The sequence below is a fragment of the Amphiprion ocellaris genome, chromosome 5, assembly GCF_022539595.1.
Source record: "Amphiprion ocellaris isolate individual 3 ecotype Okinawa chromosome 5, ASM2253959v1, whole genome shotgun sequence".
Taxonomy (NCBI): domain Eukaryota; kingdom Metazoa; phylum Chordata; class Actinopteri; family Pomacentridae; genus Amphiprion; species Amphiprion ocellaris.
This window is the reverse complement of record NC_072770.1, coordinates 17,384,907-17,405,093: the sequence shown is the minus strand read 5'-3', so window position 1 is coordinate 17,405,093 and position 20,187 is coordinate 17,384,907. Positions and strand designations below refer to the sequence as shown.

At 43.6% G+C, this 20,187-nt stretch overlaps 2 protein-coding genes across 3 annotated transcripts; both read left to right on the top strand.

Annotated features, from left to right (window-relative positions):
* Positions 1 to 1,206: 1,206 nt before the first annotated feature.
* rae1 (ribonucleic acid export 1) lies at positions 1,207 to 8,233 on the top strand. Of its 2 annotated transcripts, XM_023273301.3 has the most exons (13): positions 1,208 to 1,354; positions 1,980 to 2,092; positions 2,177 to 2,281; positions 3,301 to 3,393; positions 3,487 to 3,573; positions 3,656 to 3,742; positions 4,099 to 4,170; positions 4,284 to 4,391; positions 4,936 to 5,042; positions 5,182 to 5,257; positions 6,835 to 7,029; positions 7,157 to 7,242; positions 7,848 to 8,233. In XM_023273301.3, coding segments are annotated over exons 2-13 (1,107 nt in total). In that variant the 5' UTR covers positions 1,208 to 1,354; positions 1,980 to 2,002; the 3' UTR covers positions 7,849 to 8,233. The 2 variants fall into 2 exon arrangements, with proteins under 2 accessions (XP_023129067.1, XP_023129069.1); XM_023273299.2 differs by lacking the exon at positions 7,848 to 8,233 and having other exon boundaries at positions 1,207 to 1,354; positions 7,157 to 7,246.
* A 1,824-nt stretch (positions 8,234 to 10,057) lies between these two features.
* LOC111570501 (RNA binding motif protein 38) lies at positions 10,058 to 19,795 on the top strand. Its single transcript, XM_023273302.3, has 4 exons — positions 10,058 to 10,489; positions 12,596 to 12,719; positions 13,280 to 13,334; positions 17,975 to 19,795. The coding sequence occupies exons 1-4, from the start codon at positions 10,277 to 10,279 to the stop codon at positions 18,315 to 18,317; spliced, it is 735 nt and encodes a 244-aa protein (XP_023129070.2). The 5' UTR covers positions 10,058 to 10,276; the 3' UTR covers positions 18,318 to 19,795.
* The last annotated feature ends 392 nt before the right edge of the window (positions 19,796 to 20,187 follow it).

Here is a 20,187-nt window from a genome sequence, read left to right as displayed (position 1 = left end):
CACAGATTGTCTACATCAAGACAAGACAGGAAGATGTGTGACCAATTAAAAATGAGGGGAAACAGTCGCTGCAGTAATCAGGGGGTATATAGAATGAGCCACAGTCCCACTAATAGGAGTCACAGTGGCTGTTCTACTAAAATCATGCCACGGATAGTGAGATATTTGTGCAATTTACCTCTGAAAAATAGAAAAACATGTCCTTCTGACCTGACACAGGGTTCATCAAAGGGAATTGGAGTCTTTGTGACAGCTCAGACAGCGTGAAGGACATTACATCAAATCATTATGTGCCTCTTCTATGGACAGCATTCAAGAAAAACATCCTTGCTAGTTGCTGCTGGGTGCAAAACTGCAAGATTAAACATTGCTAAATAACATGGAAAGAAGCTTGGTGGATTTTGGGAGCATGTTCTCTGGTCAGAACAAACCAAGATCAATTTGTTCAGCCCAGATGGAGTTCTATGTATCGTGTTCCTGTACTACAATGGTGAATGCATAAGCCTGACAGTCAAGCGCAGAGCTGATAGTGTAATGGCATGGGGCTAAACGATTGCAAAATGTGTCGGGGAATTACAGTTTTAGGTGGCACCATGATACACCAAAATACTAGCTGTCAAGATCACTCCCAGTCTGCAGGAGCATGGCAGAATGGGAATATTCCAACCAAAAGCACACGATCAGAAGAGTTTCTACAGAAGAAAATAAGTAAAAAATTACAACCTGACCAAGAATGTTGTCTGACTTGAATCCAACACAACACCTTTGGGCTATTTTTGTCGAGAAAAGTGAAACAACAGAACCCCTTCAGCAAAGGGCAGCTGGAGAAAAATGTCTCGGAACAATGACAGAATGTTTCTCCAGGAATTTGTGCAACACTGGTACCCTCTAAGATTTACTCTCAGTAATAAAAGATGTGCTGACTTTTGTTGCATTGATTACACAACTTGTGTTTTTAAAAGAGTAAATCTAGTTTTTAATTTTACACAAGATTAAATATGCTACTGCCTGAGCTTAGAAGTTCTGCAATCATTGAGAGGTGATGCAGTTTAGAATAATTTGACGTTAAGTGACATTTTATGTAGTTGCATACTCTAAATGCAGCCACCAGATGCTCTCATAGCTTTGTCTGTCGAAGCAGTCTATCCAGCCTGTTGCTCTCCACAGTGACCTGCTGTCCTGCACCGCCTTCAAGCGTTTCCTCTTAAAACTGCATTATTTCAATTTGTGGTCGATACGCCATCAAACTGCGACAGACGCACTCCGGGGAACAACCGCGCCACACTTTGCTGTCTGGTGTTAGTGAGGCATTTTCATCGGTACGGGCTAATAAACACAGTTACACGAATTTAAGGTAAGTTTGTAGATATAGCTGTGAGGCGGTGCTGCTCATGATATGGTGTTTAAGTGCAATTCTGCCGCACAGGAAAGTTTTTAACCCAGGAGCTACCGGTGGATTGGCAAAAACGTAGCTAACGTTAGCTATCTTAAACTAGCATAATGTTCATTTTATGCCATATTGAATGGCTGAACCAGCAGTACATATTCGCAGATGTATATTAATTATCTCATACAGTGGAACTCCCCGTTTATTTATGTGTTAGCATGCTTGCTAGCAGCACTAAGCTAGCAGCGGTTACGTTAGCATCACCGTTAGCTGTCAAGCTAAGTTACATATCGGTTTACTTGATATTTGACCTCGTTGTAATATGAGTGTTGAAAATGCTATTCTAGTGCAATTTTAAATGGTCTGGTAGCTGAAGTCATTTAGCTAAACTAGCTCAACGTGTTGACGTTAGCTATCTAGCGTTAGACAGCGTTTTGGATTGTTTGGAATCAGAGCTACTGTTTGTTGGCTTCAGCTAACGCTCGTTACATGTTAGCACGGTTTTGCGTTTAATAGTGTTAATGCCCTCGACAGGTAAATTAATATAGTCTCTTATTATGTAAAATACATCGTGCTTTGCGTTTCCCTCCAGGCTTCCAGTAACATTAATGCACTATGAGTTTGTTTGGAACAAGCTCTGGTTTTGGTACAGGAGGGACCGGTGTGTTTGGAAGCACGACAACAGACAGCCACAATCCCATGAAGGTAAACCAGAAAAAAAAACTGGCAGCTCTATCATGATAACAGCGTCCTCACCTGTTCACCTGACATCTTAATGTTGCCCCGCAGGATGTTGAAGTGACTTCTCCTCCAGATGACAGCATCAGCTGTCTGGCCTTCAGTCCACCCACCATGCCAGGCAACTTTCTCATTGGAGGGTCCTGGGCCAACGATGTGAGTTATTTATTCGGTCATAATAAGGAGGGGGGGGGGCTGGAGCTGGAGCTGGAGCTGGAGCTGGAGCTGGAGCTGGAGTCGGAGTCTAGAGTCTATCCCAGCTGACTTAAGGTGAAGGCAGGGAACACCCTGGACAGGTCGCCTGTCTATCACAGGGCTGCACAAAGAAGAAGACAAAGAAGCACACTCACAGTCACACCTACAAACAATTTAGAATGACTAATTACCCTGAGCACCTGTTTTTGGACTATGGAAGGAAGCCAGAGTACCCACAACTCATGCACACCCTTATTGGATTACTGCAACTCATTTGTCGTATGCCTATGTGAAGCACAAATTCCCGTTCACCAGTACCAAATTACGCTGACACCCCATTCATCACAGAATTCAGTTTAATATCCTGTTGATTGCTTGTAAACCTCTACATGCTCTGGCTCCACTTTGAGAACTTTTTACCCCTTTTTCTGCACCTAGACCCCTCAGATCAGAGAGTCAAGTGCTGTTAAAAATTGCACAGTCCAGACTTTTAACAAAGGATGGCCTTACATATGCCTATATCAGCACAGATCCTAATTCCTATAAGGACTACATTCACAAGACCTTTTTTAATAAAAAAAAATTTGAATGCCTGAAGAAAAAGTTTGTGAAAATGGACCCAAAGAGCACTCACAGAAAAATGTTATGGTAAGAAAAAGACTTATTGGCATGTCTAAAAGAATCAAGGTTGCACTTGCAGAAGGTCATACTGCTTCAGTAATGTGTTACAATAATGCAGTACAGACAAATTAAATGTGAATGTTACATATTACTGTCATGTGTTACTCCCAGCACTGAGCAGTGGTAGATAATAAATTTAAGTCTATGGACTTTATGGCGTTTGGGTCCAGCGGGGATGAGATGAAAACTTTTATCATCCTTGTCTTCATCTTGGACTATTTCTGCACGAGATCATGAGGTTGTAGTATTCTCACAAGTTTACACAGCTTTGTAGACTCTGTTGCATCTTCTGACTTCAGGTCCGATGTTGGGAGGTGCAGGACAATGGTCAGACTGTCCCCAAAGCCCAACAGATGCACACAGGTCCAGTGCTGGATGCATGCTGGAGTGATGTAGGTCTCTTCATACAAACTCATTTAAGCTCTGCAGTAGATGCTGTCTGTTAGGCTGTAGAATAATTTATGGTGTTCTGTTCTTTTAACCAGGATGGGAGTAAAGTCTTCACTGCTTCCTGTGACAAGACAGCCAAGATGTGGGATCTTAACAGCAACCAAGCAATGCAGATTGCACAGGTTAGATGAAACCACCAGGATTAACTATGTAGTTTTGAATGATGCAAAATCATCTTACACCTCTCGTCATTTCTCCTCATAGCATGATGGCCCAATTAAAGCAATCCACTGGATAAAAGCCCCAAACTACAGTTGTATCATGACCGGCAGCTGGGACAAAACACTGAAGGTACAAAAGCCATCTTTCAGTGCTTGAAAAGACACATTTAGTTGCTTGGTCAGTTAGGGTCAATACACATGTCTGAAAAAGGCAAGACAATAATAAATTATCCAGAAAGTCTGGTTTGAGTGACAGAGAAGAAACCAACTACTGCACAATGGTTTAGAAAATCTAGAAACAAGATGTTAATGTTGCAGAAAATTATATTGGCGGCAATTGTTTTACTTTTATTTGCAATGAACAATGGAAATATTGTGTTGATCTTACAAAATAGTGCTCTATTTAATGTTTCTGAACTTGGTGTCTCAAAGTGGTTACAGACTTTAAGTGAACAAAGATGATGGTTTTTCTGTTTTCTGCATTAGTTCTGGGATACCCGTTCTCCCAATCCAATGATGTCTCTACAAATGCCAGAGAGATGCTACTGTGCAGATGTTGTAAGTGTTTTATACCAAATATAACATAATTTGTAATCCTTTCTGGTTAGATAATTGATTGTTGACTGATTGCTCTGTGTGCTTTCTTGTACCTCCCCGACTGTTACGTGTAGGTGTACCCCATGGCGGTGGTTGCCACAGCTGAGAGAGGCCTTATAGTGTACCAGTTAGAGAACCAGCCCTCTGAGTTTCGCAGAATAGATTCTCCTCTCAAACATCAGGTAGAATTTCATCCTCTTTGAACTCATGTCAGTTTGTGTTTTCCAACTTCTGAACATTTCAACACGTTTTACAGCCAACTCTTGTAGTGTTTGTGTTTTTGTGGTTTAATCTGCCTAGTTAGTTTGGTTAAGTGGTATGTTGTCAGGACCGTGAGTGTGAAGTGTAGTGAGTTTGATGACTTCCTGCCACATTTTCTTTATTGTCTCCTGCTGGGTGTGTCAAAATAAAAGCATCTGCCAGTTGCAGAGTCATGAAAGGCAGGTATCTTCATCAACGCAACTCGCCACAATAATGAATATATAAAAATACCTATATACCATGAAATCCCATGATATAGTGAAAAATCCGCAATATGAAATGCAATTTAAAAATCCGTGATACAGTGACATCATGAAAAATGAACCGCGGGACTGAACTGAGGGACCACTGTACTCACACCTTATCTTACTTGATGCAAATTATGAACCAAGCTTTGTAAGATGTTGAGGTTTTCATGTATGACTGTCTTTTGATCCGGTTCACTATCCTGCTCTTATCTTGCAGCATCGCTGTGTTGCCATATTCAAGGACAAGCAGAACAAGCCTACAGGTTTTGCACTGGGAAGCATTGAGGGACGAGTGGCAATCCACTATATCAATCCTCCAAACCCGTGAGTGGCTAAAGCAATCCACTCCTCATATTCAATGAAGCGCACATGCTTGGGATCATTCTTTTGTTGACATAATTTTAAATCACTACTTATACCCAGTTTGAAAAAAGACATGAATGTGTTCTCTGATCCCTTTCAGAGCCAAAGACAACTTCACCTTCAAGTGCCACAGGTCCAATGGAACCAACACAACCACTCCACAGGACATCTATGCTGTAAGCTCTTCCTAATTTCTGATACAGTGCTAACATTTTTTTTAAATGTGTCTTTTGTGCTCAAAAGAGCCTTTATTAACATATTTTTTTGTTGGAGCACAAAAATTTTACTAGTTTTGAACTTCTTACAATAGGTAAAACTAATATCACAAATAATGGATATCTTAGCATAGGTTAAACTAACAAAAATTTGTATAATTCGTTACACCTCACTTTATTATTGTTCTTTATTTATTTTTTGTTTCAGTATTGCATATCTACTGTCCAAAGTAAAATAATGGGGTTTATTTTGTACAGTGTTCAGTATTAATGGCGGAGTATGCCATTCTAATCAAATACACTTTTGTTAATTTCAGAGAATATCTCCTGTCAGTCTGCTAGCTGCCCTTTTTCCGTATGCGCTCAAAAATATTTAATGTTCACACACAGTCCTGGCTCTCTAAATTGTAAAACAAACAAAGTGGCTTGGACCAATTCACGCAGCCCTCTTCCAGTGTGTTATTTGGCCAAGAGGGACAGTAAATCAGGCACTTGTATCTAAATATGCTAACTAGAGAAATATCAATTCAAAATGTGACTCTGGCTTGACAACAGCACACTTAACATTTTTAAGTAATATGAATAATTGTGTAATTTCCATGTGTTTTTCAGTTGCCTTTGCAATTTTAATGGCCCTTGTGTGTTTTTTCTCAATGTCAGCCAGTGTCTCAGCTTACACGGTCAAAACCAAACCAATGCTGTCGAATAACATAGATGTATAACTCATCCACACAGCCTTATAGTCTCTCACCTGGACTACTGCAACTCATTAGTCACCTGTCTAAATGATGCAGCAGCTTCCCATTTACAGCAAATTACACTGGCTCCCCATTTGTTATAGAGTTCAATTTAAGATTTTATTGATTACTGTGAATCTGTACATGATCTTTGTTCTGCTCTACATCTCAGAACATTTAACCCCTTATTCTGCACCTGGACACCTTAGATCATTTCAAACATTCCACGTTCCTGACTGAAAAAGTAGGAATCATGTTTTTAGTGTTTAAGCCCCAGGGCTGTGCAAGCTTCCACTTACTATCAGTAGCATACTGAGTGCCTCAGTTTAAAAAGCTTTTAAACCTGTACAGATTGCCATCTCTAAAATATTTTATGTCTTTTTCAAAGCTGTACTTACGCCTTGTTCATGTTTTATTATTGCTTTTATTTTTTCTTGTTTGTTCTTGTGTTGTTTCTTTTTTTTCTAAAACCCGCTGTAATTACAGTTTTGAAAGGTGCTATATATATTACTAATATATGGTGTGTATATATATATATATATATATATATATATATATATATATATATATATATATATATATATATATATATATAAATAAATATATATATATATATATATATATACATACATATATATATATATATATATATATATATATATATATATATATATATATATATATATATATATATATATATATATATATATATTGTGTCACTGGTCATTACAATCTAATCACTCTGCTATACTAACCAGCCTAGTTATAATGTTTCCACCTGCTGTTTTCAATCTTCACCAGGTGAATGCCATTTCTTTCCATCCTGTTCATGGCACACTGGCCACTGTGGGCTCAGATGGACGCTTCAGCTTCTGGGACAAAGACGCCCGCACCAAGTTGAAGACCTCGGAGCAGCTCGACCAGCCCATCACAGCTTGTTGCTTCAACCACAATGGCAACATCTTTGCATATGCTTCTAGTTATGACTGGTCAAAGGTAGGAGGTGTAAGATCTTCTGAAAAGCTGTTGTACTTTGCAGCTCTAGTTTGCAAAGCTTGTCTTGTCACTCTGGATGCAGTGGTGTAGTTATTTCGGCCACTAACTCGCATTCTGCATCCCTCAGGGCCACGAGTACTACAACCCCCAGAAAAAGAATTACATCTTTCTGAGGAACGCTGCCGAGGAGCTGAAGCCTCGGAACAAGAAATGGTGAGAGCAGGGCAGCCACTGTCTGTAAACCTGGAGACCGCGGTCAACGGATGGGGCTGCCCCTTTTCCTGATTGCCCCTCTGTGACTCTTAACTGGGGCATTTAAGGGCATGCATGGATGTGGGCAGTGAGGAGATGGACATGATGTAGAGCTCAGTGTTGCCATGTTACTGCTCTAACTAGCCTGTACTGACCTGAGCGTAGTTAGGATGAAGGCTTGCGTGGTTTCTGCTGTGATGGTGTATACAAGCTGCTTTTGCTCCTTCACTATCAGAAATATTTGAGTGACGCCTGCTGGCTTTTTAAAAAAAATTTTTTTACGGCATTTAGCTAAATAGTTAGGCTTTACGGTGTATTCTTTGGCATAAAAATTTATTGGAGTACTGTTACTTATTAAAATATGGACAATCAAAAGTTGTAGGAATATTATACATGAGAAAGAAATAATTTATATAAATCAACCGTCATTTGTAAGGGCTGAGTTTTGTCTGCTGTTTAGTTATTTGTGTTGTTTATTCTGTGGATAAATGGACACCTACTCAGAAATAAACACAACAAAACCTCAGAAAAATTCTCCGTGACTGACTGCTCCCTCCTGTCTCTAGATTCATCGTGCCAAGTCGCATCTCTTGTGGGGAAATGCGGAAGACCTGCTGCTTTAGTGTGTGTATACGCTCGACACAGACTCCTTCCTTTTGGCAAACACCTGGACCAATGCCGTGGTGCTGTGTACTGTGCATGGACCAATCAGAGGGGCCTACCCAACTGGCGTTGATGACAGCTGCATGAGAATTGGTCTTAGAGGTCATCATAGAAGGGGAGGGTTTTATTTGTCATTCATCTTGATGTTTTTGATTATTATGTGTCCAGCTCCTTGTTTTTTTTTTTATAGCTTTCCAAAGGGTTTTTCAGTTTCTTATGATTTGCTGTTATTGATGGTTTAGCTCCGTTGATGAAACTGGGATGTAAAATAAATAAGTGCATACTCTTAGATTTGAACATGTTTATTCCAACACGAGGGAGTAAGTAGGTTGAGAATAACCTATGTGTTTGCTGTGTACATGTTTGTTGGGCATTTGCTAGACTGTATTGTGCATGCAAAGACATCACCTTCAGACTTCACCACTATCTCGTATTTCAGATGTTAATCTCTCCATGATGTAGGTCTCTGGCATTGGAATCATCATAAACTGAAAAAAGATAAACACTGAACAACATCTGTATTGCAGTGACTCCTCCTGTCTGCTTGCTTTAGTTCAAATTAACCAGCAGGTGGAGCATTTTGCTGGTCAATTCCAGCTGCCACCTGTAGCTAAGCAGGACTACATGAGATCAAAGCAGGACAGTGGGGTTCTTCATCCGCTCCTTTTGACAGGGATACACAGCTGGTAATTGGGGGTTTTATCAAGAGGATATGAATGTTTTAGCATGGGCAGCTACAAAGGCCATGTGTGAGAAGTGAACCAGTTCATAGCGGAGAAGGTGTGAATTAAATGCCCTTTTATTGAGGTCATTAGAGTATCACCTCACTGCTAGCCTGACCTGTGGTACTTAGCAGTGGAGCTCCAAGGCACCGAGGGCGGGAAGGTATGCTGCCGCCACAGTTCACCGGTTCCTCTCAGCTTTCATGGGGTGATGCTGGTAGCACTTCTCTGGGCTCCTTGAGACTTGACCTCACTCATAATCATAAACCAGACAAGACTCACTGGCTTGCACAAGTACCTGGAGCATTTACTGTGTGAAGTTTACATTTACTGTTGCTATGGAGCTGCTCTTTCCTAAATTTGCAGAGAAGAACTAGCGGAGTCCTAACAAGTGCTTTGAAGACACTTGTGTAATATCCTTTTATAAATGTACTTTAGCCAGACTGGTTGATAAATTACCACAACCATTTCAGTTTACCTCACAGTTCCTATATTGCTTCTCCAAAAAGATTCTCAGTCATCTAGGTCATGGTAATCCTAAGAGCTTTTGTAGAAAATAGGTAAACTTGCACTGCCACATGGTGCATTGTATTAGTGTAATGAGTAAGTAACTGTCTCGCTCCTGGCCTAAATCACCTCACTATTAGAGCTGAAGAAGCCTCTTGGATGAGATGAAATGTCCCCAAGAAGTGAAAAGAAAAGTGCAGTTGTCTTACTGAAGCTCTTGGGGAAAAATAATAGTTTTCTTACTTCACTATGGTATGTTGTACTGTAATGCACTATTTCAGAGAAAAGTCGAATTGTGAGGTTATGTTAGGGAAAGAAATACCTTTTAGTACATTAAGAATATTATAAAACCACCAGTAGCAGTGTGGCTGTGCTGTAGGCTAGTAACTCCCCTTTATGTGTTAAATATTAGAAGGTTACAAACTCGGTACGATCAGTAAGGCCCAAGAGTGCTTTAAGTCGCTGTGGTTTTAGCTGTCCCTTTGTTTCAGCAGCACTGTTAAAAAACAAAAAAAACTAAACTTGGAGAACTCTTGTATTTGCTTTCTGCTCATAAATACTGCATGTCATCATTATAAAGTGGAGTGACAGTGACATAAGCATATTCCATGTACAGTTTATTGCATTCAGGAGAGGTGATGTAGGCCAAAAGCCGAGACAATTACTTCCTCATTACAGTAGTACAATGCGCCATGTGGCAGAGCCGCGCTTTCTGCCGCACGGTGCGGCTTTTCCTTTGTGCTGTAAAAGACAAAAGCAGGTGCAGCTCAGCGCCGGGAGGAGGGCGGGCCAATGGGAGGTGCGGCTGCGGCGAGGGGCAACGCTGATCGGTTGAGTTGCATTAGGGGCGGGGTCTCACAGGCGCGATATATAAGCTCCCGGCACATTTCCTCACAGCGGCGAAGACGCAAGCAGCGGCGGGAGGAGTTCGCATAGTCGCGGATGTGATCAGGTTGTTTCAACTTCGAGCGAAGTGACAACAACAGCGGAAAACCACGGAAAAGTCCAGCGAGAGGCCGAGTTTCGCTTTTTATCGATGCTGGGAGGTTGTTGAGCGCTTAGTTGTGTCCTCAGAGTGCCTCAGTCTTGCCTCCGGCTGACCAATGCTTCTTCATCAGTTCATGAACGGAGCCCTGGAAGTCATGCATCCCTCACCGCTGCAGAAAGACACCACTTTTACCAAAATCTTCGTCGGCGGGCTGCCCTACCACACGAACGACGCCTCGCTGAGAAAATACTTCGAGGCCTTTGGGGACATTGACGAGGCTGTGGTGATAACAGACAGACAGACCGGCAAATCCAGAGGATACGGCTTTGTGAGTATAAACAACACAGTCTAACTGCTCACGCCAGTCCTCAAAACACGCTCCATCTCACCTGTCCGCTGCTACCTGAGGGTTCAAACACCGGCTTTGCATGCTCTCCTCACATGTGGAGTTTGTATGACTGAATGTACATGCTAAGCTGTGTAGTCATTCAGCTACATGTCAAAGGTAATCCTCTCCACTGAGGCTTAAACGCATAATTGCACAGCATCTCTGTTTTTTTCGCCTGCCTTGCTGTTATTTTAGCTTAATGAGGATGAGGGATCACACAAGTTGATGGGTAACTAAGAAGATTATATTTCAACATATGTCTGATGTCCACCCCCCACCCACTGAAGGCCCCCTTCACACACACACACACACACACACACACACACACACACACACACACACACACACACACACACACACACACACACTCCCTCAGCAGCCCCAGTTTATAGCTCTAAGTGTGTGTGTGTGTGTGTGTGTGTGTGTGTGTGTGTATATATATATATATATATAATGTGTGTGTGAGAGACGGTCTGCACCTCTTGCTGCTTTATATGGTTATTTTAGAGCAATGGGGAGGTTGACCTTGCACACCCTGCCCTCCATTGTCAAGGACCGGAGCAGTCGGCCGTAGCACATGATTTACATCAACATCTTGGCTGCTGAGAGGAATTCCAGCACCAACAAATCGGCTCTGTGCTATTGTACAAATTTATGTTGAACTCCCCCCTTTGATCTTATCTTGATCAGGTCACAGACAGGCCCAAACCATCAAATTGTAAACTTTAAAAACACACACACACACACACACACACACTTGAGGCTGCCTGAGTGGGGAACCAGTGCTGTTTACTGGTGTTTCATCTTTGATCACAAATATCTAAGAAGCCTTGTGATGCCCAGTTTCAGTCTACATTAATAGGTGACTTATCCTGTTTCTGGCAGATAAAAACCAGCACTCACTTTGACACAAAGAACAGAAGCTGCAGAAGAAATGCAAATATTTACCAGAACCTTGGAAAGACACATCAGCACTAATGTACTATCAGGCCAAAGAAGGAATGGAAAACTGTTATGTGTGCATGTTTACCACTAAAGGCAGAATTGTAAGACAATTGCGCTCTGTGTTTACACATCAGCTCTGTAACTCAGAGTAAAAGCTGTTCTGTGAGTCTTGCTGGTATCAAACGGCTGCGTGTGGAGGCTGGTGTTTCAGGTTAAACTGGCTCACGGCGATGTGGGTGCTTCCCAGGAAAACAGACACACACACACAAACTGGCGATAGTGAAGCGATCAGCACTTTATTCACTTTTTTTTGTGAGCCGTGAGGCAGCCGGCTAATTCTGTTTTCCGAACGTTCCAGTCGGAGAGAAGGCTGGCAGGAGGGGAGGGAGGTGCCCAAAGCTGAGCGCACCTTTTTTCTAAACACACTTCAGAGGTGGATTAGTAGAACCCCCCACAGCAAGGCTCTTCAGTGTAAACACAGCCTCGTTCCTTCCTGTGTGTTCACAACACTGGCCCTGGAGTGGGCTTTGTTCCGGATCCTTCCCCTACGAAGAGGCATGCTGCTTTTAAAACGTCCTCTTAAACAATGCCAGCCGTGGCCTACATTCACTGCTCGGTCCACGCACAGAGGTGACTCTGAGTTGGCAGAACATGGCAATCAAAACAGAAGGGCTCGTCTAATGCCAGGAGGGAGAGAGGAGGGGTGGACTAATACCAATCTCCTTATTTTGTCCCTAATTGGATAAGCTCCTTGTTGCTCTTCTCAGATCCATATTTCAGCAGCTCTGCCCATGGCTGAGTGGCAGTCGAGTGGCTGGCTACTGCTGCTGTGGGCAGTTTTCAAAGCTTATCATTGTGCTTTGTTTGTAGGTTCCCTTCTTCTTCAGAGAAACGGGATCATAACAGAGGAAAGCCTGTAGGGGGACTTTTATGATAACACACCCAAGACCTGTTTTGTGTGTTTCAAGTGTTTGGTTTTTTTTTTTGTTTTGTTTTTTTAAAAGTTTTGTTTTGCTACGTTTATAAAGAAAGGAAGCTGTCTGTTATTCAAACTTGAGACAATGAATTTATTTTTCGTTGACGAGTCTGACTCATCACCAGGTGACGATGACGGACCGAGGAGCTGCTGAGAGAGCCTGCAAGGACCCCAACCCCATCATCGACGGCAGGAAGGCCAACGTCAACCTGGCCTACCTGGGCGCTAAGCCTCGCAGCATACAGACAGGTGACGAGCTTCACTTTAACCATAGAATCCCGACAATGATGGGTGCTCTAATTCTGGTAAACCCCAGATTAGAGCATAAGGCACACAACAAAAGTTATTAATGTCCACAACATGAAACCACACCTAAGCTACGCAGGTATATTGCGATTTAAGCAGCTGACACAAGTCTCTAAATGTGTCAGAAGATGAGCTCATCACTGAGTGGAAGACAGAAAGATGAATAATTACCTTTTCATTTGTGTTCATGGGCATGTTGAGACATCCTCCTTACATCTTCTGTTTGCCTCTGAAGGACAAAAGAGGCGGTTTAGTGTGTGACATGTGGTTTCAGCCTGCCACTGTGCTCATACATACTTTATACTGACGTGCCAAATGACATTCAGTTTCCCAGTTGCATTCATGTTTTTACTGCAGCTTACTGCACATTTTAAAATTGTTGTTCAGTGGTGGGGTTGAAACAGACTCTGCCTCTGTCTGTCCGTGCCCTCTGTGTATTGTTCTCTGGTCCTCCTCTGTAAATGCAGATGTGTTTGTCTGACAGCCAGCCTCCTCTCTTCCAGGCATATCCATCGGAGTGCAGCCCATTCACCCAGCGCTCCTCCAGAGGCAGTATGGGTAAGTGAGCGGGAGTGGGCGCTTGTCGGGTTCTCTTGTATTATGCTCTGTGCCATTAGGCTACTATTCCTTTGACAAACGGGGCCTCTGGAAAGTACATGTCAGTTTCTGTGTCCACATGCAACTCCACAACCAGTCCATTAGCATATTTGAGTTTTGTAGGCCGGAGAGACGGTTCACATATCAGTGGTAATAGAAATGCGTTCCAGAGGTGAATGTGTGACTCACTTGTTAACTTCTGTCAGGAGTCTCTCGGCTCATGTACCTGCCTGAGTGGGCTCGGTTACTGAGAAGGCTTTCTTAAAGTGGTTGTGTTGTAGAAACAGCCTGGATAGCGTCTAAAAGCCACGGTCTGCCAAGCAGCTAATGAGCATTTCGCCCTAGTAATGACTCCTCTACCCTGCAGCTCTCATATCACGCTTCAAGCTACAGCTCAGCACCACTCATATCTTACACTCAAAACCTTAGATCTGTCTGGAAGAGTAAAATACCACAAGTCCAGTCAAGTTTGTGAAGGAGTTTTGACACACTTATAGATACACAAGCCCATAGAAATGTATATTTCTTTCAGGTGTTGTACTTCTGAGATGCTAAAACGTATCTGGTTAATAGATAAACAGAGGGTCAATCGTTAACAACTTTAATGTTTAGCTAATTTTTGGTAAGGCTCTCGCTAAGGGGTTGGTGATGGTTTGAGAGTAATTCATCAACCAGTAACTATTTTTCATGTTATGTATTAGTGTAAACTGATTCTTTTGTGATTTTTCAACTCAGCCAAATCCAGCAATTGGCCTTGGACTCTTATACTGAACATTGTCACTATTTTCTGTTGGAGACTGTTGTTATTTTAGATGATTTGACTCATTTTCCCATTAAAACACTGCACATCACCCTGGATATGTCTAAAACAAAACTTGCAGATGAAATGAAAGCAATCTGTCGCTACATCCCTTTACAGTGCATGACTTAAGAGTGTGTGAGCTTTGTGGAAATCCCAGGGCAGTCCACAGCGATGACTAAATAAGAAACATTTCATGGTTTTGGAGGTCAATGAACCCAAAGAAGAGACACTCTTGAACTAACAAGGAGTTGTCATCAGCCCTTCTATAAGAGCTCACTGGATCCACTGGGGACATGTCACCATTTCTAAGGCCTGCAGAGGACACAAGAAAGTCCCTCTTATGTTGATGCCCCTGTTACCACAGTCTGCATGGATGGTACTAAAGCCTCGAGGGTTTGAAATGTGGCGTACACTATTGCTTTGAGGCATGTGCCTGACAGGTGCTGGGTCATATTACAGCCTTTTACACCCCCTTAATCTCCCATGACCACCACCCCAGAGACTCAGAGAGGCACACGGAGCACCTGTCCTCCTGTCTCTGGGTTTCTTCTGTATGCTGGGTGACAGACACAGGCCTCCCTAAGATGCAGAGCGTACAAGTGGCTTTTCTTTTAGCCTCTGTTCTCAGCCCCCCTCCTCTCAAACCCCTTGACAACATATGGTGTGAGGAGGACGTGGTCTGCTGTAGGATTTTGAGCAGCACTGGAGCGCTGGATGTAGCGCTGGTGTGGCTGGTTGGGACTTTGTGACGTGGATGTGTGTGTGTGTATAGCTGTGGTCAGCAGATGCTGTGGACTGTGAGGGCCAGTGGGGGTCACTGAGGCCAGGAACATTGTTTTGATGGGGATAGGAGGAGTTGTCAGTGTGCTTGCAGATTCATCTGTCCTCATGTCTCATCACTTCCACGCCATCCATAGTCGCCTTGCTTTCCCACATCATATACATTTCCCATTTTTACCTAGATTTCTTCTGTTCCCATGCTACCACTACCAGTATGCCTGATGGAGACACTGAAAACTGACACCTCTGTGAGACTGGGAGGGAGGTGGGGGTTTAAGAGGAGAATGAGGAGGTAGAGGGGGGGGCTAATGCTTAATGAGACAGTGTACTCCCTAGGAAACTCAGCTCTACAGGTGTCAAACAAAACACCTTTTTTTTTCCGCTCCGGCTTTCAAAGAATAATCTCAGTTCTTTTAAACAAAGAGGAAAGGAAGGCATATCAAGTCCCTTCACAGTATTGTAAGGTGTTGTTTAATTCCCCCTCCCAGCCCAGTCCTGTCTGTTTTCACACTTTGTGTCGCGGTGACTCATGTGCTGAAGGTCATTTGTGTTACGGTGTAGAAATATTTCACTGCTCGGTGCGATATCGCCCAGGCTTTTCACGTTAGCTCATTATGTGGCCTTCGTGAATTCTCCAGCCGGTATTTGTAATGTTCGCAGTCATCAAATGTTTGCTGGTAAACTTGTCTCTCCGGTGTCTCAGCCTGCCATTCGCAGAGTGGCACTGTGTCAAACGCACACCGACTGGCCGTCAGCAGAAAACCAGCTGACCTATGATCTTCTGGCCGTCATCCACATTCCCCTGCTGCTGTCTCCCAATCCACTTGGCAACTCTGTGGCCCAGGGACTCGCTGCTGTCCCTAACTTGTCCCCATCCCCTTTTTTTCCTCTATAGATAAAAGCTAAACATGCAGCGGGCATCTCCTCCATTCCTCTGCACAGACCAAAGATATAAAACAGGAATGCTTTGTCTCTCCGTTCTTTCTGTTCCACTTTACCTACATAAGGTCACTTGCCTGTGGCGACACGCCAAGGCCACGGAGAAGGCAGGCTCATTATACGTGATGCGAGTGAAAGCACATATGCCCCGCAGCATTAATGTATGGTCATCTTTGAAAGCTGTGTGTGAGAGTGAATGCCTCTTTGTGAGTAGCTCAACAGCACTGTGAGGGCAAAGTGTAGATTGTGCTCAGGGGTGGGGGTTGCCTTCATTTGCTTATGCCTACTCGTTGTAAGCCACTGTTGTCTTGTTATGCGTTCAGGCCAACGACACAATGATTTATTTCCCCTTTCCATGCCAGATGTCTCATTAAGCTTCTGTAACTCTTGTTCTGAAACACAATTATGCAGAATTTTATGCAGGTTATAATGTTATAGTCTAGACTTTTTCTTTCTCTTCCCCTAATTTCATGGTTATTGGACATGCATTCCTCATTTCAGATTAGATCACATCTTTCCTGTTGTCCCCGTGCTTTGCAAACGCTTCCCTCCACTGACTTAATGACACAATAGTACCTTAATGTGATTGCTGACAATAATCACTGCCATCCTCCTATCCACGGTTGCTCTCTGCTGCCAGCTGACCAGCGCACCAGCAGAGGACCAGAAGATGGCCACAGTACAGGACTAGTCCCGAGGAGGGGTATGACAGGAGATATCTGCCTGCTCCCCTCCTCCCTCCCCCAGACAGCCTCTCTCCAAGGTGCCAGTGATGGCTTGAGAGTGCAGTGCAGTGTGCTGTGATGGACTGGAGTGCCTTTTTTTTATCTGTTTCCCTTTTGTGTGATATGAACTGAAGAGGTTATGCTGATTGCAGTGCGACTCTTTCCCTATTATGGCATGGTTTGGGGTTTGCAGTGGTAACTGGTGTGTGTGGGTGTTCGGGTGGGTGGAAAGATAGAAGGGGGAAGGCAGAGGTGTTGGAGAGGGGGTGTGTATATGAGTGTTTGAGAGTGTGGTGACATCCCTATCCTTGCATGCTACCATCTTTTTGCTGTGTTGACTTCATAGCGGTCTTTTATTACTGATTTTCTTCTAACAGACTGAATGCGTTAGAAAACAACTAAGGCTGAATTTACAAACAGTCCATGAGAGGAATATTATTTTAGCAGCACGGAGATGCAGCTGAAGAACGTAAGCCAAGGTGACATTTGTTCATAATGTCTTTATCTGTTAAAAAAAAGTCTATTATATCACTCTTTATATGGAGACAGGGTGTCCTCTGACTGCTTTCTCCACCATCCCTTCCATTTATACAACAAACTCAGGCGATATACTTTTAAATCCTGAGTAAAAATAGACTCATCTAAAACCCCCTGTCTTGTCTCTGCGGATAAAGTGGCCAGGCGAAGACAGTACAGTCCCCAGACCCCACAGCTCTAATCAGCTACTTCTGAGAGTCGACCCATGAGGCCTGGCGGAGCCTCACACTAAGCCCTGATGAGCTCCCCCGCCACCATTACCTGCCCCGGCTAGTATCATCACCTGTTTCAGGTTGTGTGAGATTTACAAACCAGTGAGAACTAGGAGACGGCAACTTCTGCACTCCCCTCATGCACTTCCCCTTTTTTTTCTTTCTTTTTTTTTGTGTGTTTGAGTGTGTTCAGCAAGTGAAGAACAGCAGCTGTTAAAACACTCTGTTGATGCCTGAGCTTGAAAACCTGCCAGTAACGGCTGACTCTATCATTCACCCCCTCCACTCCTCCCTTCCCGTCTACCGCAGGAGGCCCTACCTAACAGGTTTTGTAGCTTTTACTAACTGACACAGACAGAGGGTTGAGTCACCTTCGCCTCCTAACCTCCTCTGCCTCTCGTCTATTTAGTTTAATATATATAATAACAGTGGATATCCGCGTGAGAACGCTGTAAGTTCAGAACACCTACAGAGAGTTTATGTTCCCAACGTGCTCACCCTCCTGGAAGCAATGTAAACAATAGAAGCCAGGCCTTGGGATTTCTCTGCTCGGGTGCTGTAGCCCTTGTGTCTAACCCCCCTCCTCTGGTCTTTGTGTCTGTGCAGGTTGGCCCAGCCATACGTCTACCCACAAGCATATGTGCAGCCCAGCCTGGTGCTGCCCACTCAGGTTTCCACTTCTGTCAGCAGCAGCCCGTACCTGGACTACAGCGCGGCCTACAGCCAGTACGCCCAGGCTGCCTTCGAGCAGCAGTACCCGTACGCCGCCTCCCCAGCCGGCTTCCTGAGCTACAGCTACGCCACCAGCCCCACGGCCTCTGCTGGCCCGGCCGCCGCCGCCACGGCCCCGGCCACCGTGCACCCCACCCTGCCCTCTGCCGCCGGCCCCGCCCCAGCCTTCCTGCACTACGCCCCCCAGCAGCACATCCAACCGGACCGCATGCAGTGAGCAGAGAGGAGGGAGCGTCTTTGGGGGGTGGGGGGGAGGAGGTGGGGGAAGTGGGGGAGTCGTGGTCGCAGACCTTTGGACAGAGGATAGTGAAACACCCCACAGGGTGACCATGCTGCTGTCAGCAGCGGCTTTCAGGAAAAAAGGTGGGACCATTGCACTATACGATCAGGATGAGCTGCTTGCTCATTGGTTAAAGGGTGAATGATGGGAGGACTGTTGGGGTTCAGGTTGGGAAGCCAAACAGCATAAAGTATGTGGTAGCTTCCAAGGGCTTCCAGAAGCTGACACTTCATTTTTTATTATTATTTTTATTGTCCTTTATTATTGTATTAATGTTGTCAATGTTTGTTTGTATGCCATTATTATCAATGTTAGCATGTTTTAGGCTCAATCAGTGGAAGTACTATTTGTCCGTGGTACATATTGATGTTTTGAGAGCTGTCTGAGACATGTGACACCTCTTTCCCCCCTGATTCCAGAGTATCTGGGGTGGAAATGAAGGGCACCGCTGCTTTAGGATGCTGGGGGACAGTCATAGATGGGGGGTGCAGGGTGACGACAGGGTGGTAATTGGGGAGGCTTACAGCTGACTTCCCAGCATATCTGTGTTCCCATCCTGGTGCTATCCACAGCAAGGTGGAGCACTGCCCCATGAACAAACCTCCAGCGTTCAGCTCCACACAGGAGGACGACGAGAGATTTCACCTCAAGGACAAAACCAAAAGATTTCAGGTTGAGACTGTGGGAGTTCTGTTGTTTTGAGATGGTCATGTCAGGACTACACTTTTTTTTATCATTTTGATTCAAGAGGCCTTAATAAAAAAGAAATTCCTTTTTTGAATCTCCTGATTTTTTTTTCAAGTGCTCCCCAAACCACAGAAAGCCCTTTGTAACTGACTGTTTTCAATAGTCACAATAATCTGACTTACTGGGGTCTTGATAATTTCAGATGGATGTAGATAATCACAAGCAGTGTGTGGGCAAATGGGGAGCAGGAGCTTTGTATATGTTGAAAGGTAGCTGACACTGAGCTCAAATACCAGTGTTTGTTTTTTTTTCCTTTTCTTTTTTTCCTTGTCACTGAGATTGTCAAACTGTTGCTCTCAAAAGGACATTCATGTACAGCATTTTAAAAATGTTTCTGGTCATCAAGTACATTTACAATATTTATATGTAGGTATTTATAAAAGGTACTAAGTTAAAACAGCTTTTTTTTTTGTTACTATGATTATAGTTGTGGCACTGATGTCCCTTAACGTGCGGAGGAATAGCTGCAGATCCACGGAATCATTTTGTTTGTTGTCCCGTCACCACGTCTGTGGATTTGCCAGCCTGTTCGTAGATTCCCGTTTGTAGATCCTTGACTGGTTTCATTGGAAATTCTCTAGATTTTGTTTTCCAATAAGAATGTCTTTTACAGTCCCTTCCAAGAAGCCATACCAAAAAAAAAAATAAATAAAGAATTTGTACTTAAATATGCCTCATGATTTCTTAATTTTTTGCCCTTTATTATATAGAACTGTTCTATAGAGAGAGAGAGAGAGACAGGAGATGTGGGTAGAAGAGTGGGAGAATGACATGCAGGGTTGGAACCCATGACTGCTACATTGGCAGCTATAACCCCTGTTTATGGGTCACCCACTCAACCAGTTGAGCTATCTGGGCACCCTGTGGTGTCGTATTTCTTTGGTGAACTGAAGCATCTGATGGTAGAAAATGCTGCCAGTTGGGTTACTCATGTATGTTCTTGTCTTGTGATATTCATGATGAATTGACATGCAGAGCCTTTCTGTGATAATACTGTAAAAACCCTGTGAGGTGACAGGGTTCAGTTACGTCTGTGTGCTTGTTATCAACGCTGTGTGTG